Source organism: Falco peregrinus, chromosome 11 (assembly GCF_023634155.1).
Source record: "Falco peregrinus isolate bFalPer1 chromosome 11, bFalPer1.pri, whole genome shotgun sequence".
In the NCBI taxonomy this organism is placed as follows: Eukaryota; Metazoa; Chordata; class Aves; order Falconiformes; family Falconidae; genus Falco; species Falco peregrinus.
The window spans coordinates 13,425,907-13,453,345 of record NC_073731.1 but is presented as its reverse complement, the minus strand read 5'-3'; the positions used below and the strand labels follow the sequence as shown (position 1 = coordinate 13,453,345).

The 27,439-nt window shown below is 48.3% G+C and overlaps 1 protein-coding gene across 2 annotated transcripts in view; it reads left to right on the top strand.

Moving 5' to 3' along the window:
* The window catches only part of MDGA1 (MAM domain containing glycosylphosphatidylinositol anchor 1), a 154,976-nt gene that overhangs the window by 39,626 nt on the left and 87,911 nt on the right, over window positions 1-27,439 (top strand). For both annotated transcript variants that reach the window (XM_055816601.1, XM_005238664.3), the window contains exons 2-7: window positions 8,336-8,475; window positions 11,258-11,432; window positions 15,804-16,000; window positions 18,756-18,888; window positions 24,095-24,364; window positions 24,767-25,096. In XM_055816601.1, the coding sequence (XP_055672576.1) occupies window positions 8,336-8,475; window positions 11,258-11,432; window positions 15,804-16,000; window positions 18,756-18,888; window positions 24,095-24,364; window positions 24,767-25,096 (1,245 nt within the window). The remainder of the gene's footprint in view (window positions 1-8,335; window positions 8,476-11,257; window positions 11,433-15,803; window positions 16,001-18,755; window positions 18,889-24,094; window positions 24,365-24,766; window positions 25,097-27,439) is intronic.

Sequence of the window (27,439 nt, the reverse complement as noted above, 5' to 3'; positions counted from 1 at the left end):
GATCTTTAATTCAGGGTTAAGAGGAGAGAGGTAGAACCGTTGGGATCATTTGAGCAAAGCCCATTTGCCTGCAAAAGTTATTAGCAGCAGATCCTGGGGATGCCACGTGTTGGGCTTTGATACCTGTGCTGACAGGCTGCAGCATGCCTGTGAAAGGCAGTTTTCCTGGTTGAGTGGGGATGTCACCTTCAGTGGCTCCTGTGTGCTGTGACAGAGGAGCAAAAACGGAGAGCAGAAGCATGAGATCATAAGGAGCAGCTGACTTGCATCTCTGTCGGAGCCAGCCTTGGCCCTCCTGTGAACTGGCTGCTCAGAGGCTCCTGGTGATGGGCACACTGAAAGCTGAGGGCACGAGGGCTTACAAAAAAAGCAGGAGGGTCAGCAGGCTTTCTGAATGCCCATAACTGTTCATTCCCCTTCACTGGGTGGTGGGTGCGTGGAGCAGCTGGAGATTGACTCAGGGCACTGAAGACCTGGTGGGAGTTTCCATAAGAAAGCAAGGGATCAAACCTGCCAAGGAGCCTGGTGCTGGCCTGTCTTCTGGGGACTGTTCCTGCAGTGCATTGGCAGGATAAGCCATGTCCAGTTGAGTTCCTGTCTTTGTAGACCTCTTTTTCTCTGGCTGGACCATTTAATTTCTGGGTATTTGACCAGCTGATAAACAAGTCAGTCTGTCAGTGGTCTCTAGAATAGAGGATGCCTGATTTTTCCCCCAAGCTGCTTGCCTCATTTGTGTTTTCCCCTAAAATGCTTAGGAGCTTTAAGTAGCAGCCAGGCAAGAAATGGCTTTTTAAGTGCAATGCTTTGAGCACTCAGCTTGGCAGGATCACCTCACCCGAGTATGGCTCTGTGGCTCATTGGGTTTTGCAGCAAGATTTAGAGATACAGCTCAGGCTCTGAAGCTGGCACAGTGAGGAGTTGGTTGGGAAAGATAATCAAGTCTCTTCTGTGGCCATTACGAGGCAGACACGCTTTTTTGTCTTACCTAACCAAAGCTGGAAGCTTCCAGGACAGTATCGCTGAGGCGCAGGCTCTGACTGCTACCATATCTGAAACTCCTAAAGATTTGAAGACAACCGGCTTCACATTGCTGGCGTTGAGTCATCTAGACAAATTCAACTCAGGCATATGAGTTAGGCAGTGATACAAAGTTTATGCCACCACAGTGTTGGGTGTGTAACAACTGTAAAAATTGTGCTCTGCTGCTTGACACTGCAGTTAGGTGGACCTATGCAGGAAAAATTTGGGAACATCTAAGAAATCTAGTGAGCTGCTGCAGGCAGTGAAGTTGGGGATTGGGGAGTGACGGGGGGGTCAGTGATGATCTAGTGACTGATACTTTAGTAAAGCACACAACACCTCTTTAGTTTTAAATTGAACGAAGGTCTCAGGAGCAGGTGTTGCAGTCGCTGGGGGGTGTACCTACTATTCATGACATCTCACATGATTTTGCTGCTGGCATTTTTCTAAAAGAAACAAAATTATAGAGGTGCTTCAAGGAAATGACATTGATTAACCAAAAAGTTATTTTAAGACCATGCAAATCATCTGGCTGAGCTTTGCAAAAGGAAATTCTTTCTGGAGATGCAATCAGGCAGAGATATAAAGACGTAGTCTTGGTCTCTTCCAAGCAAAAAAAAAAAAATCCCATGCTATTTTAAGTAGCCAAGTTTCATGCTCTGTGATTACTTTCCACAGCTCTGTCATTTCTCTGTGACTTTCCAATTGAAAATTATATTCTTCTCTTCTTGCTCGAGAGTGCTATGGAGTGTTGTGTGGGGTTAGAGACGTGGTTGCTTTGCATATCGGAAGTGGCTGTGTTTCTTCTGTGGGTGGATTGATGTTTGTGTTTTAATCATGATCAATGTACAAATACCAAAGGAGTCAAGAGACATTTTGCTGCTGAAATATAACATGTTCCCTGCCACAAATTTAGGCCAGGAGTATAGTAAACAGTTTTGTGTTTGGTTTTTTTTTTTTTGAGTACATGGTTTGGGCTGCAGAGAGAACGCTAATGCATGGGAGCAAAAGAACCTCCGTGGAGGTCTGTCTTGCTCAGGGTTGTAACTGTTAAGATCAGCATGCAGAGAGGTCTACCTGATGGTTTTTGCTTTAGGACAGCCTTGTGGTAGCGCAGAGCTGCCCAGGCAGCATGCTGTGTTGGAAGAGTCGACAGGAAGAGCCTGGCCAAGAGAGAAATCCAAGGAGTGGGAGGAAACCGATGGATGCTCTTTGCTCCTCAGCTATCCCTGGGGGCTTCTGCATTGCCTCCCTCTTGCTATGGGACTAGCCTTGGCCTTGTCTTAGAAGTTGGAGCCTAATCAGGCTAAACTGTACCAGGCAGCTCGAGCTGGGGAAGGTCCCTGCAGGGGCTGTGCACCCTTGGCCATTGTGCTGGGCAAAGAGGCTGGGAGGGACTGGAGTGCAGGGGAGGAGACCCCCAAGCAAGCAGCCAGGGAACATGTTCAGAAGGTGAGGGTGGTGGGGGTTCCCCTGGGCAGGCTGTGCAAAGATGTCCAGTGCCTGAGCTGGATTACGCCCACCCACTGCCATCTCTGCTCCCTCTGCTGTTGTGCTGGCCTTAACTGCCGATAGTACGGGCAGTCTTTCTTCAGCCATTAATACACTATTGATCCACAGTCCTGCTGACAGTGTTAATGGACACTGATTGTGTATTATTATTTCCATAATCGTCCTCAAGCTGGAGTGAATTTTCCTGTTCGAATGGCCCATCAATATCATGCCCTGCATTGTGGGCTGGAGCTAGCCTGGTTAATTTGTTTTGTCGAAAGTTTCAGCAAAGCCTGTGGTCTTCATCCACAGCAGAGCGATCAATGAGACCAGCTGAATAGTGATGGAGCACACAACAAGGCAGCTGCCATCCCCTCCCAGAGTGGGTATGAGCAGGGAGTTTTGTTTGACCGTCAGGGTGCTGCCTCTGCAGACCCTTCCCATCCTACTAGACCTTCCTTGCTCCTGCTGAGTGTTACTAGCACATCTCCCGCCTTTACGTGTGTACTGGCTTCTCTTTCTGCTCTGCTAAGGGGACATGACCCCTTCCTCAAAGGTCTTTGTGTCTGCATGCCCCTGCTGTTCAAGCAGTTGTGCATGGCGTGAACAGATGGGGTAAAATGCTAACTAAAGCAGTGGCTTGAAGACATGAGATGCTCCCTGGGTGCTTTGCCATGCAGGGTCAGTAACTAATCTTGCTGCAGGCAATTCCACCCATGGGCAGGCGGTTACTGAGAGTGGCTGTTCAGCAAGGAATGCCACTTGCGGATTTCCGTAATGAAATGCTAGTTTGACACCATGTGCTCCATAAACACTGTATTTTTCCCATTTCTGGGAACTCCCTTCAAGCCACTTGCTCAGGACTGGAAGGCTGAGGGAAAGACACAGGCAGGTTCTTGAGAGGCTTAAGCAGCAGATTAGCAGCTGGTGCCCCCACCTCTTGCTCCCATGTAACTGAGCGAGGTGAGTCTAAGGAGCCTGTGGACAGGGATGGGGAAGGACCCTGGCTCCTTTGCCTAGCTTATGTGCAGAAGAGGCTGAAATACAATGACAGCAGATGTATGGGAGGGCATCGGCTCGCAAAGCAGGGTGGTAGTTTAAGCCTGAGGAAGAGGGAAGGCTCCAGGTGCAGCTTCCCTCTGTTCCCACCCTGCAGGAAGGTGGTAGCGCAGGGGGGTGGATTCAGTGTCCCTGTGTGTGTAGCTGCAGGTATTGGGCCAGCAGCTTTGGAGATGAATGGGCTTCACCCTTGAGACCATCTGCAGGGCACGTGCAGGTGGCAGAGGTGGTGGTGGGGCCGTCTAACAGTGATGGCTGGTGTTAGCCTGCTGGGAAGGCTGCAGTGAAGTGCAGTTGATGCTGTGCTGCAAAAGGGGTGAGCAGCCCCTGTGTCAGCCCTGCTGACTGTGACTGAGGGAGTGTCCGTGCAGTATCTGTCACTCACCACCCTCTCTGTGAGCGGAGTTGTCATCATTGCCATTGTAGCAATGGGATCTCAGGCTCAAAAAGATGAGTGGCTAGACCTGTGAACCAAATACGGATTACTCAGTTCTCTCCAAAAGACCATTTCTCTCTCCTTTTCTGCATTTTAATCATATTAGCAACCTTTAAGCACCAAGAGTCTCATAAACTTTCCAGATTATGGTAATAATAACATCGTACAGTACACTGCACTGGGAATAAAGTTATTTTACCCACTCCAATTTCCTTTTGTTTTAATGTGAAATATATCAAGTGAAAGCGTAGCAGGAAATCTCAGTGCAGAGGCCAAACGCATTGCAAGCCAGCCCTTTCCCAAGGAAGGACCTAAAGCTGCAGGTTCAGAGTCTGATTTTTTTGCCTTGTAAAACATCTGGCACTCAATATTTGGCTGGCCTCGTTTCTCTGGAGGGTTTTGTATTGGGAGCCTTCCCTAAGCTGATCTCTTACCTGGACGTGGAATGGAAGCGATGATGCATCTGCCCCTCAAAATGTTGGGAAAAAGGGTGAGGAACAACCTGTCCCCTCCTCCCCCGTAGAGGTCATCAGAGGTCTTCCTTGGACCTCTGCCTTGGGGTTTGTCAGCCTGAGGAGAGGGACTCTGCCCCAGCAGGACTTAACAGGGCAGGTTGTATCTGTGCAAGAGTTGTTCTTCGTGGAGCACTGCTGGGAATGGCTGAGATTACTGCTCCGTCTCCAGCACCTGGCCTCCTGCTCCAGCCTTTCTTTCCCCTCCTAAGGGGGCCTTCTGTGAAACTGTTTACCCTGACAGGCATGATCCTGCCATCCTGTTGTGCTGGCAGCGTGCAAACAGTCAGCAAGCTGAAATCCTCCAGGAGACCTGGGATGATGTCAAACAATAATGTATTCTTTCTGTTCAAGCACATTAAAAGTGCAATTAATCCTCACAATCTCTCTGCCCATCTGTAATACGGCATGAGGTGACTTTCCCAGCTTTTGTGTGCTGTGGCAGGCTGAGCTTGGAACAGAGACCTTCCTGAGTCTCATCTTGTGATTTAATGCAATCCTATAAGAGCTGGATTGCGTTGTTACTCAGCCCCCACCGCTTCACTAATGTCAAGTTGTAACCAAAGGCAAAGTTTCTCAGACTCTTATGCCATCTATCTGAGTGCTTTTCTTTCCAAGACAACCCCAGGCTTTCTAAGCTCCCTTTTGAGAGATCTGGGTTTGTGTGGCGTTTAAGACATGAAAAAATGGTTGTTGTTCTGTTGGGAACCTGGTGCTGTAATAGCAAGAGAGATGTTACAGCTTAAGCAGTGGGGGATTCACTTAAAGTGATGCTCCTTTCCAATGAATATAGCTGAAAGATTTAGTGATGGTAACACAAACAAGTTAAGACACCTATGAACAAAGCTGGATGTGCGCACCCTTGCTTGTAAGCTTCATTACAGTTCAGAGAGAACTTTGGAGAAGGGGATAAAATTATTGAAGGACACAGGGTTTATCCCTAGAGTTGTCATTTTGCTGTAGACTAGTGCCATAGAATGCTTTGTAGTGCCAAAAAAGGATTAGTTGAAATGTTTCTATCAAACTCAGAGAGACACCAGCAAATTACCACAAGGTATTTTGGCACCAGAATAGTTGCACAGACCCCCTCTAATCTTGTATTACTGTACCTAATGATTTTGCTGTGGAAATTCCCCATGTGGAACTGCCTTTAGGCAAGTGGCAGGAAAGAGTTACACGGGCCAGGTGACATGGAAGTGGGGTGGCCAAAGGGAAAAGAGTGGAAGTTGAAAGAGTTGCATGTATACCATGTGGAATACAGCAGTGCAACCTAAGGAAACATTTAACTGGGAACTAGAGCTGCAGATAAATATTCTGATTCTCCATGGGGTTGCTGGATGTGAGTTTTTGCAGCAAGGTCATTTTTGCAAAGGCAGAATAGAGCCACCAGCTGGCAAATGCAGCCTAGAGAGTGTGAAGAGGGGTTACCAGAGCTTTGCTGCTGCAGAGTGCCAGGACCCCACTGAAATACAGGCAGCACAGGTCAGGGATGGGGGGGGGATATGGTACAGGATGGGAAGGGACAGGGTCTCTCTTTTAATCGTAGGGCAGGGATTCTTCAGCATCACAGCCTGGGGCTCGGCACTTTAGGTGATGCTCTGCAGTGCACATGTGGTTAAAGGTGTGATGGCAGGTCTGCAGAGGAGCGATCTGAGGGCTGAAACAGCACCAGAGACTGTCATTTGGATTAAGATATACTGGCAAAGGTTATATAGGCTTCTGAATTACTCCTCTGCCACTGTTCGCTTGACAAGCATCCATGATGTCTTTTCCTGGTAAGTCACTATTTTACTTAGTGTATTTACATATCTGTACGCATATCCATACATGTATGTATATACAAACACACAGATGTATATAAGCACATCTATAGGTTTCTGCTTTTTCCTGGATTCAACAAGACTCTTCTGCCATCCAGGCAGGGGAAGGTCACTCATCTGCTCAGTCATATCAGTGAAGGTTTGACAGTTGGTTTCAGCGTTCCGTGGTGCTCGAGCCATGGCCGGCACATTCCTGGGAGCCCTGCAGAGGGGGAAGATAGGAGAGGCTGAGGGATTCATCTGGGTTTGTGACATCATATTATTCAAATACACATGTTGCTCCTATTAGTCAATGGTTTGGATAGTAATAATGTTTTCAACAAAGTGCCACCATGCTGGAAAGGCAGAAGAGATGGAAAAAGAAGAGGTAGCTTGCTGTATGTGCAGTGCTGCTGCCTGGGTGCTGAGCAGCTGTGGCAAGGCTGTGGAGCTCTGGCAGCACCACTAGCCCCATGTCCACCCATGTGTCACTGCTGCATGGTCAGTGCATTGTGGTGACACCAGTTTATAAAGACTGACCTCAAAGGCAGATCCTCTCCAGTGCCGGAGCTCAGCTTGCCCTAGGTCTGTGCTGCTGGTGGGTTAAACCAGCGTGAATCTGAGCACTTCCCTTGCCCAGGTGATTAGATATAGAACATTTTGGTTATGCCAAATGAATGGAAAAAAAAAAAAAAGTGGTCTTTGAAGCTCAACTAACCTTGAGGAAAAAGTGGATGCTCAGTTCAGCTTTAACAGGTTGTGCAAAATCCACGCTTGTTTCAGAAGGCTCGCCAAGGCTCATTGCTTTGACTTCCTTGATCATCTCTTCAGTGGTTTGTTTGTTTGTGTTGTATTTCACTAATGGGAGCTTGGGCTGTGACTCCAGTCACCTGGAAGCATTGTAGTAAGGTGGGGAAGTATCCTGGGGGACTGTCACTGAGGCACTAATTCTTAGACACATTTGTGGGTTTCTCTTCCTTGAAGTGCAGCTGAAGTTTTTCCACTCAAACAAGCACAGGTGTCCTCTTGGGCTGTGCAGGTACCTTGAGTACATCTCAGCTGCTTCAGTGACCACACAAACACTTTTGGAGTAGGGAGCAGAGGGCTCTGCACAGAACTCCAGAGCTGAGGCTTTTTTCTTTATAAAAACCTGTTCTCCGAGAGCTTGTCTCTCTCTGCTGCTCATCAGGGCTACAGTGGGACAAAGCTGCTGTTTGGGATCATGACGTTTTTAAACTTTGTTCTGGGAACTTTCTTTCCACGTATTTTTCCACTACACTGTTCTTTTGTTGTCCTGGCCAGACTGGCAGTAACTGGTCTTCACTTGGAGCCTTAACTGGAGAGATCCCTGGCCAGACTGGCAGTAACTGGTCTTCACTTGGAGCCTTAACTGGAGAGATCCCTGGAGATTACAAGTCCTGCAGAGGCTGTTTCCTGCGGCTCATGGCTGAGACAGGTTGCTGTGTAATTTGGGAAAGACTTGTTTTTCCTGCAGTGCTTGCTGTGCCTGCTCTAGGGACGTGCACGGAAAGCTGTACAGATCTTGAAGGCCCTTTCTGACTCTGCTTGGTAATTATCCCAGCCCCCTGCAAGGTAAATCATAGTAATCAGGCCTGGATTGGATAGGTGTAGAGCACTTGCGATTTGACCAGGTTCTTGCTTTAACCACTTGCCTCTCTGGGAGAGAAGAGAACAGGGAATTTTTGGTACTCAGCCCATGCAGGTGGGTACCCTCAGAAAGCTGCATATTCTGCTTTTCAGTGCCTAGAGCTGCGCATCCTAACAGGACCAAAAGTTTTAAAATAGCAGTTGATACCAGCTGCCCGGGGGATGGGGAAAATTGCTCTATTTTCTACCTCCTGAGACCTTTGTGTCTCATACCCAGCACTGTCCAGCCCTTCCCTTCTGCGGCTGAAGAGGTGGCTCTTCCACCCTGCTGTGGGAGCACCACCCTGGGCAGTGACCGTAAGGGGCTGTGCTGCTTGTTTCCCTCTTTACCTCTTCTTTCCTCTCTGCAGCTCCTGCTCAGGCCCAAATCATCCATGCTGGGCAGGCGTGTGTGGTGAAGGAGGACAACATCAGTGAACGCGTTTACACAATTCGGGAGGGGGACACGCTGGTCCTGCAGTGTCTGGTCACAGGACACCCCCGGCCACAGGTGAGCTTTTGGTTTTGCCTGTCATCCATGCTCCCCATGGTAGTCTTTGTAGTCTCGATGTAGAGGAGAATTGTAGGCAGCAGGGTGCCCAGCTTTCTCCTACATGCTGGAGTCAGGTAGGGGTGCCCATAGTGCAAGTGCTAGCTTGGTAAGCTGTGAAGCATCTATCCTTGCTTTCATGGAAAGCAGTCCACAAATCTTTGCAGGAGCCTACACAGACCTTCTAGTGGTCTTCGGTATGTGAAGTCCCCCAAAAAACTGAAAGCCCAAACTGAATCCATTACACAAATCACCCTCAAATCTTTAACCCTCTTACTACAAAGCAGGAACAGCCTGAACAGGCTAGAGGATGCTTCCTGCATGTGCTGGCCATAGGAGTTGGTCCTTCATGGTCCATCAGTCTCTCAGCTTCTCTGGATGTACAGCCAAGAGGAACCTGCTTGGGGAAGTTTGGGAGGTTGGTTGTAGGTCACTTCGCTGAGCCCCATGCAGAGCCCTTGCCACCCACCAGCGGCAGGTTCAGACTTGCAGTGGGGGATATATCCATGCTGTGGTCAAAGACACAGTTCAGTGGAGAGGTACGGAGCTGAGCTTGTCTAACTGCTCTAGTCCTTCCCCAGGGTCCCTAGAGGACTGCACAGCCTCAAGCCCCCTGCAGCCACCTCCCCCACCCTTCAGATACTCAAGCAGGCTGGCTCAGAGTGGGGGCAATGTGTCTGGAGATACTGGACCACAGCATGGGTCTGCCCGCTCTGGGACAGAGCGTGGTACGGGTGGCAGCTGGTGCATACAGCACAGCTAGGTGTGCCAGAATACACTCAAGGGAGCCAAGTATGATATTTGTGCCTTCTTGCCCCCCTTCCCCGGTCCTAGTGAAAGCTATTTGTGCTGAGAAGCCATGCATGTGCATACACCTATCAGTGCCTCCGTAGACTTGCTTGTGAGTAGCTACTTGGCCAAGAGGCTGTAACATACAACAAAGGAGAGGGAGACTCAGCCAGCAGGATTTGAAATGGTTTATCCATCAAAGCATATCCTGGAAACAATGAAAATGAAGCTATCTGAGCCAAGCCAGCAAAAATGACCAGCCTAGGCTTGTGACAGTGATGGGCAGATGATAGCTGTGCATGTCAGAAATGAGGAAGATGGTAGGGCTGGCCCTGCCTAAGGATGTTAAATGTGTGGGAAGATGCTGGCAGGTTGCATGGAGTGGAGCCTGAGTAGCCAGAGAGATTGCTGGAGCAGAGTCTGATGCAGACAGCATGCCTGGTGGGCAACGTTGTGGCTTGTCATTGCCTGGATATGCACAAGGGGACACCAGAGCATGGAACCGGACATGACTGGAGATGCTGGAACCCATGCAGATACAATGTGGCATGTGCCCTTTCTCTGCCTTCCCCCCTGATGGATAGATTTCTTCCCTAGCTAAGCTCATATCCTAACGTTTGTTTAATCTTTTTTCCCTTCTATCAGCCAGTCATTAAAGTATGAAAATGTGGCCAAAATACTTAAATGAAACTGAAATTGGAAAGATTAAGGAGCTGGCTGAAGTGTCCTTGCAAACAAAGACTCTGAGAGTCCCAGGGTCCTCAGACAATTTCCTAATAAGCCTGCAAAGGTTAAATAAATCCATGGTCATTAGCTCTGAAAATCTGCTCAGCCTACTGCTCTGGGAGTGGAATGTAGACACCCCTGTTCTTTCCAGAGCATCAGCATCAATCAGGTGATGGCAGTGAACTTGAGGCAAAGTCTGGCACAGTGGTCAAGGTACCTGGTCCATCTTATTTGTGGCCAATGCCAAATGAAAGTTTGTCTTCTTTCTGTTGGCTGATCCTGCTGGACCTCAGTCCCAGAGTCTAGATGGGCACCAGTCAGCACCCTTTAGAAAGGAGGCTGCAGACAGAGGAAACCAATGGGCTGAGAAAAGCCCTCTCTCCGGCGCATTGTCTGGACTGCAGAAAACAAGGGGGAAGCTTGTACTGCCACTGCTAGGGCTGTACCTCATTCCAGATGTAAGAATAACAGTCTTTAGGAGCACTGTCCTTTTGCCACCATTCACCATGAAATACCACGCAGCTCTGTTGCCCCCGCAAGCCAGGATCTTAAGATATGTAACATAAAGACAAAAAATGCAAGATAGCTTGAAATCTAATGGGATTTTTTCTTTCTTTCTCTGTATCTTTAAAATCAAAGTAAAAGCCTGCAAAAGGATGACCTATAAAAATAACATACACAGAGGTTCCCTGAGGGAAAGGGGCAAGAGCCACATAGCAACTGCATTTTCTCACTCTTACTTGGAAAAGCAAACAGCAGAGGTAGCCTCGCTGTCCAGAGAAAGATGAGAGAGTGTTGACTGCAATAAAAGGTTTGTAGCTGTGAGCTGATGTCTGCTGTAGCTTCGTGGCCTGCCAGCCACATGAGGTCCCAGGGCTTAATGGTGAAAGTCCTGTGCCGTGCGGATAGTGGTATAAAACTAACCAAACTGCTGGGTGTACAGGACCAGAGCAGGAGTGGTAAATACATAGCGTGTGTCTGGGTGAACTTAGGAGTTACGCTGGACACTCAGACACGGGGACTGGTGATGGACGAGGATCAGCAGCTGGTCTACTGAGACATACTGAGATCAGTAGGTGAACTTTGGTAAGTTCTGATGGTGCTGTAGGGCTTATTTTTGAGAGTGGCTAGGAAGGATGGGGAGGAGAGGTGAAGGGAGCACTGCTGTCCCTTGGCATCTCTATTTGGGTCACTGTTTGTTTGTATTCCTCTTGTTCTTCTCGTGCAGGTGAGATGGACCAAAACTGCTGGCAGCGCGTCGGACAAATTCCAAGAGACGTCAGTGCTTAACGAGACACTTCGGATTGAGAAGATCCAAAGGCTGCAGGGGGGCCGCTATTACTGTAAAGCAGAAAATGGGGTTGGGGTCCCTGCCATCAAGTCCATTCGAGTAGATGTGCAGTGTAAGTCATTTAGCGGCAACCCATTCCTTCCCACAGTTCTACTGCATGTCTCTGCCTTGCTGCGGGGCTGGTAGGGAGCTGCATTGCCCTAGGACCGTGCGCACCTGATCCAGGAGCAAAGGGACTGGAGTAGTGTCCCCAGGGTCCATTTTCCCTGGGAGATTAGATCCATCCAGAAAAAGATAGCTCTGGCTGTCCATGTGAGTCATTCTTATCTAGGTGCTGTGATGTCTGTCACCGCCAGGGATCCCTAGCACTTGTCTGGGATGTAGCACTGTAGATGACTTCCACTTTCTTTGTCTTCATTTTGAAACTGGCAATGTGTGAAGCAAACCAGTGCTTCTTGAAATTGGTAGTGCCTCAGATGCTTGAAGCATTCCTGAAACCAGTGCCTTGCCCCCAGCATTGCTACCTCTGTAGCATGGGGGAAACAGAGCAGAAGACTCTGGGATGCACCTGAGGAGGCTGAGCTGTGAAGGGGTGAACGTGAAGCAATCTGTGAGGACCCCTTGACATCAGTGTCTCAGTGTTTCTCTGGCTGGTTGCACTGCCCATCCTTCTTGTGTCCTGGAGATGTTGTTAGTGGTTCTCCACCTTGGGCCCCAAGTTTTGAAGGCTTCTCATGCTGGCTTAATGTTGTTTATTCTTCGGCTGCTGTGGGAAAAAGGGAGGGAAATGAAACATCCCATAACCCCCCTATGGGAGGAATCCAAGATGTAAGGTCTAGGCAACTTTTGAAGAGATTTGCTCTCTTGGGGAAGATGACCATTCTTCTCATTGTCCTCAGCTATCCACTATTCCAGTTTTCTCCAACCCAAGTAACATCAAATCCCTTTCATCATTCATATCTCCTGAGAAGGCCTAGCCAGCAAGAGTTGATGCTAAAAAGATGTAAAGTGGGATAAAGCAACTGGAACCGCCCCTGAACCTGTCACCATCTGTTCCCACACTGCTTCTAGCAAGACAGCCTTCTGTGCTGAGGTGCATGGTGGTTATCTCCGAGGAGCAACCTCAGGCTGCAGAACTCCAGTGCCTGTCTGGAGTCTGGGCAGAGCTGTGCGAACAGCAGCTGCTGCCTGACAGCTTCTTTTTAGCCCTACGGTGATGTGACCCTCACAAAGTGTGCCATAGACTTGAATGTCTTCAGGCTTTGGCAGGTTCATGGTCTGCAGTTGTGGTATATAGCTTGGAGCAGCTCCCATCTCTGTTCCTTCCTTGCCCTGCCCTGCATTGGAGTAGTGCAGTGTGAGCACCGTCCTACAGGCTGGGAAAACAGATTGTTTAATGAGCAGCCTCTTTGGATAGGATGAGCATTTCTTCGTGGGCACCACATAGTTTTGTTTCAATGAGTTCTGACACCAGTGTAGATCTGCTTGGCTTCTCTGCCCGTTTCTTCTACATGTGGTGGAGGCATATGGTGACTCTCTGTTGCAAAGGGGACTTGCTTTTCTCAAGCCTCGGTATGACACTTTGCCAAGGCCTGTGTCTCTAGGAACAGGACTGCGGCATGAATCTCTTTCTGCCCGAAGGGTGCTCCCTTTACTTCTGGGGTGCAGGCTGGAGCTAGAGTGATGTAGTGTCCCGTGGTCCCTCGTGCAGCTCTGACCTGTAGAACTATGGGGCTAATAGGGTGGCCAAGGGCTTTCTCATACTAACATCTACTCTGCAGATGGACTTGGTAATGTACCTCTGTTCTGCTCACTTGTTTTTTTGGGAGGAGAGACTATTTTCTGCTAGTATTTGCAGTAGGTACAAGGGAACACATAGGAAAAACCACAGTTTTTGTTGAACACTCACCCAGGCAACCTTCAGCTGAATGAATCAGAATTTGAAAACAAACCCCTTATTTCCCCACATCCCAATTTGTAGTTAAGAGGTAAGTAATCACCCTCATGTGAGCCTTGGTGTCCTTGACAGCTAGTGCTAGTCCTCACTCATACTTTTAGTATTAGACAGCAAGGTTGTGCAGAGAGCAGCATTGGTGCCAAGAGGATATTAAACTGGAAACACTAACGTGTAGCAAGTTATTCCTTTACCCCAGTGGGCATCAAGTGAGGCTTTAAAGTATTGGTTAGATACTGGCAGACAGGCAGCTGTTGTTTTGAATATTTCCATGTGGGAGAGAGAGAAAGTAAAGAAAAAGAAAGAATGGATGTTTACAAGCTTACATTGTGCATGAAACATCCCATGTGATCATCTCCATGAGCAGCCTTTGGCCAAATTTATTATTTGTGCAGCTCACGGACATCAGTGGCATTACGCGTACATCAAGGACATGCGTATCGTCATAGGTCTTATTTTAGCTTTTCTCAGGAGGGCTAGACTTAAAGCTGACTGCTACAAAAGAAGGCTGAAAGATTCAAGGAAGGAAAGGTTTAGCAACCAAAAGGAAGATGTTGTTTTCTGTGTGGGGAGTAGCTGGGAGCCAGGAGACCTGAATGGTGAGTATCTTTGATCAGTAAGGAAAGTGTATTGCCATGCATCCTGCTGAGAAACAGGAGGCTCAGAAGGATGGTGCTGCAGAGTTGCTCATGTAAAGTGTGAACAAATAAAGGAGGGTTAAGGACAAAGAAGGAGGAAAGAGGAGAGGCTGTGCCTAAGGTCCCCGTCCAAGAGAATTTGGTGTAAAATTCAGTCACTCATGTCTCTACATGGAGACAGCACTGTATGGAGAGGAGCCTTTTTTTCCACCTATGTGTGCTTTTCTTCAGCCTTGGGTTGTTTTTTGTTGGGTTTTTTTGGGGTGGTGGTGGGTGGCTGTGCCTTTTCGTTTTTATGGTAACGGATCTTACTCCTATCTCTGAGCTATGGCGTGGTCAAGCAGGCAGATCTCGGATCCCATTACAATTGCTGCCTACCAAGCATACAGCTCATTAAAATATGCAAATCCACAAGTTGACACTTGTGATTCAGCAGAGAACATACATTATTTGGGAGACATGTTAGCAGAAACTTATCCCAGCTTTCCTCTTTCTTTCTGGGAGTCAGCTCTCCAAACTCACAAATCTCTAAAATAAAATACCGTGAAGATCAGGTGGCATAGGAGAGCAGGAGGTGATGAGCATGTGTCCTTGTCCTCACTGCTAACATGTGCAGAAGACAGTAGTGGCAGCACAAGACAATAGTGGGTGTGTGTGCCTCAGTTTCCTTGCAGGTGAAGATGGGTTATAAGGCTCTTGAAAATGTAGAATTGCTTCAGCTGAGCTCAACAGATGCCTTCTAAGATGTGCTTAAGGGCACAGGGGCAGATCTTTTAGGGACCCAGTTGGGGATTAGGTTTAACCCCCATCAGTCTCAAAGTGGTTCTGGGAGGAGAAAGATCCAGCCCCTCTGAGGTTTTCCTCATGCTTCCTTGATGTTCAAACATGGACATCTGGTGCAAAAGCTCAAGAAAATGATCCCTTTTTAGCAGGAGGGCAACTCTTGGAGACCAGTGTGCTCTGAGTGGATGGAGAGAGTATGCTCCCTGCGAGGCTATTGCTTGTGCCCTTGCAAGTGAAGTGACTGATGACCATTGATTCAGTCATGACAGCTGTGTCTGGTGCAGGTGTGGTGAAGGAATCGGAAGGACTGTTTTCTGTAAAGGGAGAAAACAAAAGAGTCTGATCAGTTTCAGGGGTGGGTGATAGGAATGCAGGGAGTAGAAGTTGCTGAAGGAGAGTCGGTACGAACCTTGAAAAGAAGAAAATAGACAGAGGATATGTTAATAGGAAGGAAGAGAAATTGTACATACCTGTCACAGTGTTTTGCATCTCATGTTCCCATGGCACCCCATGAGACTTGCTCCTGTCTAGGAGATGACCTTCCATCTTAGCTCCTTGATCTTGTCCTGACTTTTACTCTCACCCCTTGACTTGAAGGTTTGTCATATTCTTTGTGTGGATGTCTCACAGCCGTGGGCTTAGCCCTGCGATTTCAGGAGAGATTTGGGAAGTGGAAAGTGGAAGCAGAAGAAATTGCGATAGAGCAGAGTTTCCTGGGATCCTTCTGACCTCCCCCTCAAGTAGAGGGCAGTGATTTTGGGTGTGGGGTGCCACTGGAGAAGGTGAAGCAGCCCGCTGGTCTGAGGCATGTGGTAGGCAGGTGGCTTGCTTGAGGACTACATGGGGATCTGCAAACCAGAGGGTGCTTTCTATTCTCTGAAGGTTGCGTGGTGAGTGGGAGAGTTTTGGCTTCTCCTGTTTGTTCCCTTTAGATATTGTTTGTGTTACCTGCCCTCAGATCAGCTCTTAATTCAGCAGTTGTCATCAGTCAAATATGTGGGAGCTTCCGCTCTCCTCTGTGTGCCTGGAGCATCCTCTGCTCTGCAGGCTGTACATGCAGACCAAGCTTCACTAACAGCTGCTGCGGCCCTCCCTACCTTCCTTCCAGATCTAGATGAACCTGTTCTCACCGTTCACCAGACCATCAGTGACGTACGTGGCAGCTTCTACCAGGAGAAGACTGTCTTCCTCCGCTGCACTGTCAACTCCAACCCACCAGCTCGCTTCATCTGGAAACGGGGAGCTGAGACACTTTCCCACAGTCAGGACAATGGTGTGGATATCTATGAACCCCTCTACACACAGGTGAAAAAAAGCAAACCTCCCCCAGCTTGTCTTGAGCATCTTGCTGATGCAGCTTATTCTGTAGTAGATGATGTTTCCTTCCTTGCATGGGTTGTGATGCTGAGGAGAGGGTGAGGGTCACTGCAAGGAGCACTGTCTCCAAAAGGGCTGGTAGAGCCTACGTCTGTATGTGTGTTGCCAGGGTACAAGAGGAGCAGAGCAGCAGGATGGAGTGTGACAGCCTAGAAGTACATTCCCCCTTCTGGCACTGTCCCCGAGAGCAGATCACAGCTCCCCTAATGAGGTTACGTGGCTGCTGGATGGCTGAGACTACAATCCAAGCAAACAGTCCTAAGACTGGGTCTCCTCTGTCTCCCATTACTAATGTGGGTTTTTTTTTTTTCTTAAATGAGTGTCCAAGCTGCATATATCGGGAAGTCCTTCTTGTTTATAGAGTTTTTCCAAATGGCAACAAGTAACAGGGAGCCGAACTGTCTGGGCACTCCTGCTTGCCTGTGCTGGACTTGCCCCTGGACAACCACATTACCCCTCTGAACACTGCTGTCTTCACACTAATTAGCCTGCCAGGGCAGTGGGAGACCAAAGGGAATTCTTCTTTCGCCAAGGCACTCTGGGCATGTTATCCTAAGCTGAGCTCCAACTCCGAATGTCCTTTGGCTGCTAACCAGCGCCGGCGCTTCCAGCAAGGCAGCATGAGGCAGTGGAGGGAGGGCTGAAAGGGCAGCTCCCCAGGGTGCCTGTTTCATCCCACGCACCTTCCTGCGCTCCCAAAGCTGGGCCCTGAGCACATTCTGGCCGAGTTTGATTTCTGAGTGATGCCCCAGGCAGCTTTTCAGTTAATGTAGTCATGTTCATATTTTATTGAAACACGCCATCTCCGTAGGTCATGGAAATGGGCAGCCAAATGGAAACGTTCGGGGGAATAAGTGGAGAGAAGAGAGATGCTGGTGAGCAGCAGATTTGCAGAAACACTGTAGGTCAGTGCTGCTGTTTGGCCCTGAAAGGAGCTTTGTCTAGTCCAGTGCTATGTGGCATCCGAGTAGGACATCCCTGGCCTTAAAGGAAGCCATCACGGGCTCTTCCAGCTTTCACTAAGCTCAGTGTAATTAATGAGGGACATTGCTTAATGAGAGGATGTCTTAAGACTTGAGATATTTTCTTGAGATAAATAAGGCATCTAGCAGAAATTCACCGTGTTGCAGCATTAATGTGTAAACGATCCAGTGTTCTGCAGCTCCTGTCAGGGAATGTTCCCAACGTGATGGGTCATTCCCAGCGCTTGAGCGAGGGTGTTAGGGCTTCTGTGCTCACACATGTGCGCCCTTACGGACCTCTCCTTAGCACCAGCATAGACCTGGTGGTTTGGGTTGGTAAGTTAATGAAAACACACCTCTACAACACTGTTTGGATGGGGAAATCTTGCTGGAGCTCAAATGCACTATGTTAAACAAGGCAGACTTCACAGGGGTTTGTAATATTGTCTTAGAGATGAACTGGTATCAGTGTCAGGTTTGGGTAGTCTTTTACATTAAAAAGGAGGTGAAGACTTTACTCTTTAGGCTTTTTAAAAGTTACACTGCATGTTTTTACACATCTACCCAATATTTACTAATCGATAAACAGGATACATATAACCCTGTAAGTAATTAGTTGATGTGCACGTTGTAAATGCTGTCATTTGTGTGGCATAGCAACAAATCCCGGGGGACAGGACTTTCACAGGGTTATTGGTCTCCTAGGTATTTATCTTTCTAATTTACTCAATTCATATCCTTCTTCTCTGCATATTAGCATGCCTGAGCTCATCGTCCAGTCCCTTGAGGTTGTTCTTAGGAGGATTTGTTGTGCTGACACCTTCTCACGTTTGCAGGCAATTACGGGATGGTTTCTCCAAAAGAGATTTAGACAAACACAAGGAGAACTACAGTGACAAGCTGTCGTGGGAAGACATACGAGTTGCAGGGTGTGCAAACCACAGGACGCATCTCAGAGCTTTCCACATTCCATAAATAAAAATCTAAATCTAAAAGAATGCATCTACTGTTAATTTAACAACTTGATTATGTTTCTATAACAAGCCAGTAACTAATGGAGTGCCAGAAAGTGATTTTGTTTATTTGTTTGTTACCTTGGTATGAGAAAAGGCTGTTAAAGTCTGTGCAGTCACTCATCACTCTAGATTTACACCAGTATAAATGAGGTTAGAATCTAGAGAAGACAGATCAGAAAGTTTTGAATATTTCTATGAATTACCTTTTTTTCCCCTGTGCTGCAAATTTTTACACTGTAACTGTTGAACTTGTCATATTTAGGCCAGCATTAAGGCTTGTATATACTCTGATTTAATTTGGTTGAGCGATGTTGAGACCCCAGTGACTTCCCTTGGGTTCCTACCAACATCTCAGTGTGAGATCTCAGGGTCTGTTTTGGAACATTTAAGGTTTTTCAAGTTCCGCAAGATGATTCTGATGGTGGTTGATGAGAAATTATGCCTAGACCTGTTTGACAGTGCTTTCAGGTTATATGTCAGTTGGATGCTGGGTGTTTGGAGAAATCCTGGAGGTGGAGTTACCACAGCAAACATTTTGTGTCTCCTTTATATATAGCTAGGGGGGCGTGGAGTCTGTGCAGTTTGCTGAGGTTTGGATGGAAACTGCTGGTAATCTAATTCAGGACAGGTTACAGACTTGCAATGATGATCTGTGCTTTGTACACCTTGTACATCCTTTTTCCCCACTTTTTTCCCAACTGCCAGGGTGAAACCAAAGTCCTGAAGCTGAAGAACCTGCGGCCCCAAGATTATGCCAGTTACACATGCCAGGTGTCTGTCCGCAACGTCTGCAGCATCCCTGACAAATCCATCACCTTCCAGCTCACAAACACCACAGGTAAGAGGGGGTGCAGAGGGTCCCTGCAGCCTTCCAACCCCTCACCTGCTCAACAGCCCTTACCCTCCAGGAGGATAACACAGCATGCTCTCCAGGACCTGCAGCACCTCATGTTCATGTACACGGCTGCTAGGATTACAAATCCTTCGTGTAGAAGTCTTGTGGCCAGGGATGCTCTGATTTCTTGTAGCTCTGCATATAGCTGGTGCTTTAACCAGGCCTGCCGTGAGATCATTAAAACAGAGTACATGTAGGTGTTGAGGCACTATGTAGTTTTTAATCCAGACACTTTTATTTATTTATAATTCTAAGTGACTTTAAAAATAGATTTGATACAGTCTAGAGCGGGGCAGACGCTGCAGCAGTTCTTACAAATAATTCATCCGTGTGTGGCTCTGGCCTGGCTTGCCGGGCTGTGCTCTCAGCACCTCCGAGCTAATGGGCTCTGCTGGTGCTGATGTTTGTGGAAAGCAAACATCTCCGGTGCCTTCCCAACAAATAAATTTTACACTGCTATTCATACTGGCAGTGCTTGGGTGCACCTCCAGTTGTGAGCAGAATCAGTCTGGTGCCTCTTGCTTGACCTGCAGTAACTGACTGATGACTGAGTATCATGTACCAAGTACTTGCAAGAACCCGACTGCAACCCGTCCATTAAAACCAAACCAAACTGGACCCACAAAAAAAACCACCCACAAAGCCCCCACATGTGTTGAATATTTTCAAATAATAAGTAAATGTCAGGAAATCGCTTCCAGCCCTGGGGTACTCCATGATCAGAAAGAAAGGCATTGTAGTTGTTTGATATATTCACCTCTCTAATGTAACACAATGCAGTTTGCATCCCTTGTGTCATCTTTGTGTGGTGGAAACAGAACTCTTTTGATGTCGCCAACTGTTGATGGGATATTGTTGATACTGTATAAATTACATTTATTGATCTGACTTGAGCCCAAGGTGCTGAACAATAGTTGCATCATTTCATGTAGAAAGAAGAAAAATAATGAGCTTAAGAAAACGAACTAAGTAGCTAATGTCATAAAAAAATATTCTTGATGTAGTAAGATCTCTGAATGTGTCTGGAGCTGCTCATACAACTGCCTGAATTTCCCTCAGGATGAGACTGTAGTGAATGCTGGGATATTCCCTTTAAAAACTTATCTTGTGCTCGAGATGAAGAAAGGGATCTCATACAGATCTTCTACCTTTGAAAACTTAGAAAATCAAATTTCTCATCATGTGCACTCCCCCCTGCCAGCCCAAGCATTGGGAAACTACCCTTCATTTCAGTTCAGCCCCTTTACTGAGTGAACGGGGGAAATGTATTTTCAGGTTGTAGCCAGATCAAAAGCCGGCGATATGGCTGAATTTATACCAACTTCATCAGTACTTACCTAGGCTCTGAACCGGGGCCATGTAGCACCTACATCTAGTTCTTTTTTTCCTGTTGTTTAGTTGTAGATGCATTTTTATACATAGTTACGATGGAGCCTGACACTACAAGCTCAAAGGCGTCATGGAAAATGCATTCCTAGAAAATTGTATTAAAAGCTGGTGGTGAAAATGAAACTGGCATTGGGGTGTGAGCAGGGGTTGTGTTAAATAACCCAAGTATATTTATCAGGAAATATATTATCTGGCTTACTTACTCTGTAGGTAGTATTGTGCATAGATGAGAAAATATTTAAAGAAAAATCTTTCATTCTCTCCTGTTTTGCATAGGTCTTTTCTCTCCCTCTTGTGTTTTAGCAGCCTCTGTAGCCTTGGCTGTGCCCGGAATCCTGAGCAGCTTTGCTTGGGATGCCTTTGCCTTTGCAACTGAGGAGGACCCAAAGGGCACCGAGGTGCATGGAAATCAATCTCTTAAATATTTATAGACCCAGATACTACAGACCTTGAGGGCAATTAGTGGGTCAGGTCATGTCAGGCCAAGGGAATCTTCTTTTCCGCCTTAGTTTGCCGTTCCTCAGCTGGCTGACTTTGGCTCCTCTGGCAGCGGCCTTTGAGCAGCCCGCAGTCTCCAGCAAGATGTGCTTCTCCCAAGCTCTGTGTCAGCAGCTTGGCACATGCAGCAGGGGATGGGTTCTTGGTCTACAACCTTGATGGGAAAGAGGTTTCCTCTGCTGCTCCTCTGTCCTGCTGTGGCTCTGGAGCAGGAGGTTGGGTCTGCAGAGCCACAGGACCAGCTCAGCACCGGGCTGCCGTCACTTGCTCCAGCAGGGTCAGACCAACGTTTTCCCCTTCCTCAATTTCTGCAAAATTAAGCAGCCCAGCTGGTTAATTCTCCTGCAGTTTTACTGCAGCAAATTGGACTTCAAAGGGAATTGAAAGCGACTCTTTGTTTTTAATGGTCCCCTTGCTGCTCAGCAGACTCCGCCAGCAGGTTTCCTGAGCCAAGAACAAAAGGAATTGCCACAGGTTACAAATAAATGAGATTCATCTCCTGCATAGCAATGTCTGCAGACTGTTAACCTCTGTCTGCTGACAGGAGTGGGAGTGGGAGCCCGTGCAGGCGCCCACGGCCAGGCTCCCTTTTGGGGCAGGTCACAGGGCTCGCTGCCTGGAACTGTGCGGGTGGCAGCTTTGCGGTTGCCCTCCCTCCCTCTTGCATGCACACACAACCTGTGCTGAGGCAGTGCTGGCACCGGCATGTCACTTTTTTCCCGTGTTGCCTTGCCCAGAACTGGGTAAGATGATTGTTGGTCTGATACGTGCACATCGAGCACTGCAAGAGCCCTAAATCTTAACCAGAGCTTGCAGGACCTCTGGTTTGTGCTCCCCAACCCTGACATCATCTCTCTGGCCATAGACTGGTTTCAGCCTTTCTCTGGCTCTGACAGGGATGGATGGAGATTGCCAGGCAAGATGCTGCATTTGTCAGTTTGTCTGTGCCCTGTGAACCTGAGACCAGTTCAATGTCAGAGGGCAGCAACAGCTATTTGGTGTTAGCTACACTCAGCTGACAGCCTGTTAGTGTCAGGAATGTGACCTGCCTGACCATAGTGAGTCAAGCTATTGCATTCTTGGTCTTCCTAGCATCTTGTGAAACCGACTGGAGCTTGGAGAGGATGTACAAATCCTTCCTTTGCTCATTAGTGCACATTAACCCTTGCATACTGTTTCCAAAACTCCAGCAAAGAGACCTGTGAAAGGCTCTTAGTGCAGGCTGTGGCCTCCTGAAAGTCAAGGACTCCAACCACTGGCCTCAAAATGGCCCGTGCAGGTGGCAGAGGAGCCACCTTCTTCCTTAGGCACAGCTGGCCACCCCTGGCACAAACAGCATGCACCGTGGCCAGGGAGAGACGTTTAATTCACTGCACCAGAGCAATATCCTAGCATGGCAGTAGCTGCGCTGCTAAATTATGGTGCTGGTGCGGCGGAGAGAGCAGTCCTCCTTGCCTTGTTTGTATGGGCTGTAATTCAGAGATCCAACACAAATCCAGCACAGCTCATTAACGCAGGGTCCAGGGAGAGAAGAGGCAGAAATAATGATGCTGTTAAATCAGGCTTCATGAATATGGAACAATGTCTTATTTTGCATTATTATGGCTGTTACTTAAAACATACTCCCCGCCTTTGTGCTGGTGACTGCTACTTTCTCGGCTCTGTGTGGATGGAGCCGGTGATGGTGCTGACAGGGGCTTTAAAAGGCTTTTCCTGGGGTGAAACAGACAATATAAAAAGGAAGGTTTTTTGATTAGTTCCTGGAGGGGGGATGTAGTGAGAAGGGTGCAGAAATAAACCAAAACCAGGTACTAGAGTATTCAAAGGAGAGGTTCTCTAGACATTTTGAATTGGTCTCCGTTCAGTTGTGCATGAAAGACAACCCCTGTGACCTGGTCTGTAGCCCTCAGGTCTGTAGAAAAGTGTATTTGACACTTGTGGAGGTTAAGAGTGAGTGCAGAGCTACTCTTCGTGGACTGTTACAGTGCAAACAGGTCCTGGTCCTCTGTGTCAGGCTTTGAGCTGCAAGGGCCAGCTGCCTGGCAAAGGCTTTGCCTCTCAAAGATGTCTAGTTGGGTGTGAGACATGGAGAAGCGTATCATGGGATAGATGAGGTCCATTTTTCATGGTGGAACTCCCCAAAACTCCTTCTTGGGATGACAACTCTGTACAGGAGGAGTGGTTTAATCCTAACTGTCCCTAAACACAAGCAGTTGTTGCATTCTAGCAGGATCCTCTGAGCCTGTCCTTTCTCCTCCGGCTCTCCATCAGGGTGGAGCTCTAGTGGTCAAGCAGAAGGAGCAGGCTGTGACTGGGCATGCACCTGGTGCTCTTCCCTTGGGACTGAGAGAACCATCCAGAACACTTGACATCCCAGTGAGCTTCCCAGCATGCTTTGAATCAGGTCCTGAGATGCTAGGCTTCATCCACGGCTGCAACTTCCCATGCTTTGTGACAGTGAATCTCCTGTTCTCCTGTCTGGGTTGGTTTTTTTCTTTTCCTTTTTTCTTTCTCAGGGCTCAGTGTATTGTGCTGTTCCTGTCCAAGGCATAAGCAGATTAACTGTGATTGGTACAATAGTGTTGCAGCAAGGGAGATACAGGTGCTCTAGTAGGAGCTACCAGTTGAGAATTTTCTCCAGTGCTGCTTCTGCAGGGCCTGCCTAGAGTCAGGGGAGTTAAGTACAGGGAGAACAGAAGGCGATGTGGTGTCTGCAGAGGAGTGGGCTGGATGCATGCAGGTAGGTAATGCAGAGCTGCAGTGGCTTTCCATTGCCCTTCTGCCTTGCTGCAGTTGTTTGCGTCAGGAGTCAAGAAGCCTCTAGTTTCAGGTTTTCCGCTGCCAGATTTTCTCTGGTTGCTGCTTCTGCCTGTGCAAGGGGGGTTCATCAGGCTTTTCTTTTAACCTGAGTCTTAAGCCCTAGAGAACCTGCACTGAACACTGCTAAAATATCACACCTAGCTTGTTTCCCAAGCCCAAGCACTAGTGGTGGAGTGTTTTAGGCATGACCTCTGTTCTGGGGCAGTGTGAGGTCCTGCCTGCAGTGTTTCCTAACCATAACAGAGCAGAGTGCTCAAACTCAGACATGGTAATGCTTTAGGTTCACGGAAACCTTGTATTTGTAATGAACTCACAGATCACTCCAGCTCTCCCTGCTCAAACCAGCTGTCTTCAAGAACAGACCTTAGAAAGTCTGAAGGTGTGCACAGGCAAGTTGATGGGTCTTTTTCAAGCTCAGAAGTGTCCCTCTGTACTCTTCCAGCTCCACCTGCTCTGAAGCTGTCTGTCAATGAGACGCTGGTGGTCAACCCCGGTGACAACATCACTATGCAGTGCTCTCTGACAGGCGGTGACCCACAGCCAGAGTTGGTTTGGTCTCATTCTCCTGGCCCAATGCCTCCCAACAGCCTTGTGCAAGGAGGCAACCTCACCATCTGGAGGATCCGTGTAGAGGACTCAGGCTACTACAATTGCACGGCCATCAACAATGTGGGGAACCCAGCAAAGAAGACAGTGAACCTGCTGGTGCGGTGTAAGTTGCTCTTTTTCTTGGAGCATGGGTTTTCAGGGTGGAGGGGCTAGATTTGCATTTCTCCTGGCTGCTGTTGTGCAGCTGAGGGTGAATGTGATACTTAGCAGTGATTAGTATTCTGGAGAAGTGCCTATGCAAGCTTCTGTGCTCCCAGACCAACTGCTGTGCTAGCACCGCTTGCAGCCTCATCCCAGGCTATAGTACTGTCCTGGACTGGAAAATGATCCCAGGCTGCTACCTGTGAGGCCCTGGGGATATTTTGCAGTAATATAACTGGGGGAGGTCTTCAGATAGATTTTGCATGGAGATGTTGCCTTCCTGAGGAGCAAAGAGTTGTTGTCCTGTCCCATGCAAGACACTTTGCTCTGTCCCTAACCAGTTTTGCACTTGTGTTCATTCCAGCCATGAAGAATGCCACGTTCCAAATCACCCCTGACGTGATCAAAGAGAGTGAGACCATCCAGTTAGGGCAGGACTTGAAGCTCTCATGCCATGTAGATGCTGTCCCCCAGGAGAAGGTTGTCTATTCCTGGTACAAGAACGGGAAACCAGCCAGGTTCTCAGACCGGTTGCTCATCACCCGGAATGACCCTGAGCTTCCACCTGTGACCTGCAGCTTGGAGATTATTGACCTGAGATTCAGTGACTACGGCACTTACCTGTGCGTGGCTACCTTCCAGGGAGCACCCATTCCTGACCTCAGTGTGGAGGTGAACATCTCCTCAGAGACAGGTGAGCCTCTCTGTGGCAGCTGGCGACCACACAGGAGTGGTTGGCATCACTAACTGTCCCCCACCCTCATGCCTCTGACTTTTTTGAGGGACCTCACCTGAGTGTCTTGAATCTCAATGGGGAAGAGACTCACACCCTCAGGCAAGTGTTTGGGTGAGACTGGAGACGAGTGATAGTTACAGCTTCTCTGCCAGATGTGTTATGCACCAAGCAGATTTTCCTTCATGTTTTTTCCCTATGAAAAGTTCAGAGTGCAGTCCAGTCAACGCTACAGGGACAGGTTTAGAGTGTGGTTTTTCAGAGAAGCCTCCAAATTGTGAAGGAAGAAAGAGGGAGCGGTTATTTCACCAAATTTCAAACATCCCTTTGCTTAGAAAAGAGTAAAAGAGAAAGCAGGCTGCTCTTTTCTCTCTTTGGCATTGTTTATGAGGAATGTTCCTTTTTTCAGAGCTGTGGCCGGGAGATTGGTATCATCTGTCAGAGCAAATCCTGCGAAGAGCTTTAATGTTTACCAGATTGCAACTGCAATCTGTCTTGAGCACTCTCTTGGAGTCAAAGTGTTTTAAATGCCTCCCCTCTTTAAAATCAGGGTCAAAGCTTCACCCCATGGCTTGGTGAGGACAGGACTAATCCATAAGAGTGTTTGTCAGTCACCTTAGGGACTGAAATCCAGGGTCTCAGGGCTGCCTTTCTGTTTCTGGGGAAGTGCTGTATCCAGCTCTGCTCTTCATTACATCGATGTAGTCTTGCTGCCTTTCCAGGACCTTGAGGGTACAGCACAAAGCAGTATTGGGCTGGTAATCTGGTGAGGACTCCTGGGGGGAGCCAGCTGCCCACAGATTTTGTCCTCAGCCTTCACAGAAAGTTTCTTCTCAGTCCTTGGTTGTGCTGGATCCACTGGCCAGGCTGGTCCCAGTCTGGATTCCGGATGTTGCTCACTTCAGCCCCCCAGCAGAAAGTGCTGCACCTGCTTTTAATTCTTTTTGAAGCCCCTGTCTCCCAGCAGAAAGTGCTCATTAGCAGCCTGGAGATCAAGCCCTGACCATGCTATGGTCCCACTAAACACTGAAGAGTGGCTTCTCTTCTGCTTGCAGTCCCGGAAAGCAGTGCCCCCTCTGTGCCAGCAGACACCGACCCTGTTGTAGCAGCAGGGAAGAAAACTGGGGGAACCCTCTGGTCCTGGTGCAAACACAGCTCTCTTGACGTTGTGTGGCTGCTGCCAGCAGGAGCAATCTTCTTTGCCCAAGATCACTAGATGGCAGAGTACAATTGTGTTTAAGACTGCAAGGGCAGGAGGCTGCAAAGGGTGGGAAGACCCTGGATGATCCCACCAAAGGGCTGGGCAGTGTCTTGTTGGTGCAGGTGTTGGCCTAAGCACCAGCGGGTTGCTGCCTTAAAGGAGCTGTCTGTGGTGGCAGGCTGCCCCATGTTCTGGCCTGTCCAGTGGAGAGCAAGCCCACATGCTCACGTGGGTGCTGCTGATGGGGAGGGGCAGGGGGGCAGCCTGGGGCATTTTGAAGCTTCTCTTTGGCAGCCTGGGCCAGCAGGACCGCTTTGTGACTCAGGGACTGAAAACAGCCATTCCTGGTGGAGCAGCTCTCCATGCAGCAGCCGAGGCTGTCCAGTGTGTAGCAACTCTCATGAAAAGCAATGAGCCACCTCCAACATTTGGTTCCCACATAAAAACCCAGTGGGATTTCCCCAGATCACAGAATCAGAGCAGGAGGGCAAGCCGCAGTGGCTCCATGTTTCCCCACTGAGCTAAACTTGAGCTCGCTAAGGTGGCTGCCTCCACTGAGAAGCTCTGAGGAGATAGCTTTAATTAAAAAAAATAATCTTCAAATGCAATTTACAGCTTTTCCCCATGGAGAAAATTGCCTCTTGCCAGGTAAGCAGCTGCCAGTTGAGCACCAAGAGTGCTGTCGTCCCTTCGCACTGTGTGGGGCAGGGTGTGATGAGATTCCCCAGCCCACAGGAGACCTGCAAATTGAAAATGTGGCCTCCCTGTTGCATAGGGAGGTCACTGCAGGGGGAGATTAGGCTGGAGCCATCCTAAATTTGCTCCTAAAGCAGCTGTGGTCTGTAACATGTTACAATTACTGTAGCACACTCCCCTTTGCTGGAGTTCAATTGAGCTAACATTGGTTGGACCAGCTTGTTACAGCCTCTGTAGGTCTAAACTTTGATACAAATGGAAACCAAGTACAGGGACCTTGCAGTTATGGAAGTGTCAATCCCTACTGTCAGGAGGAAGGGTTGAAAAAGAAGCTTTCAGGAAATTATTGTGGCCATATTTACCTCAGTTGAACTGTTAACACTGAAGCCTAATACAAATAAAATGTT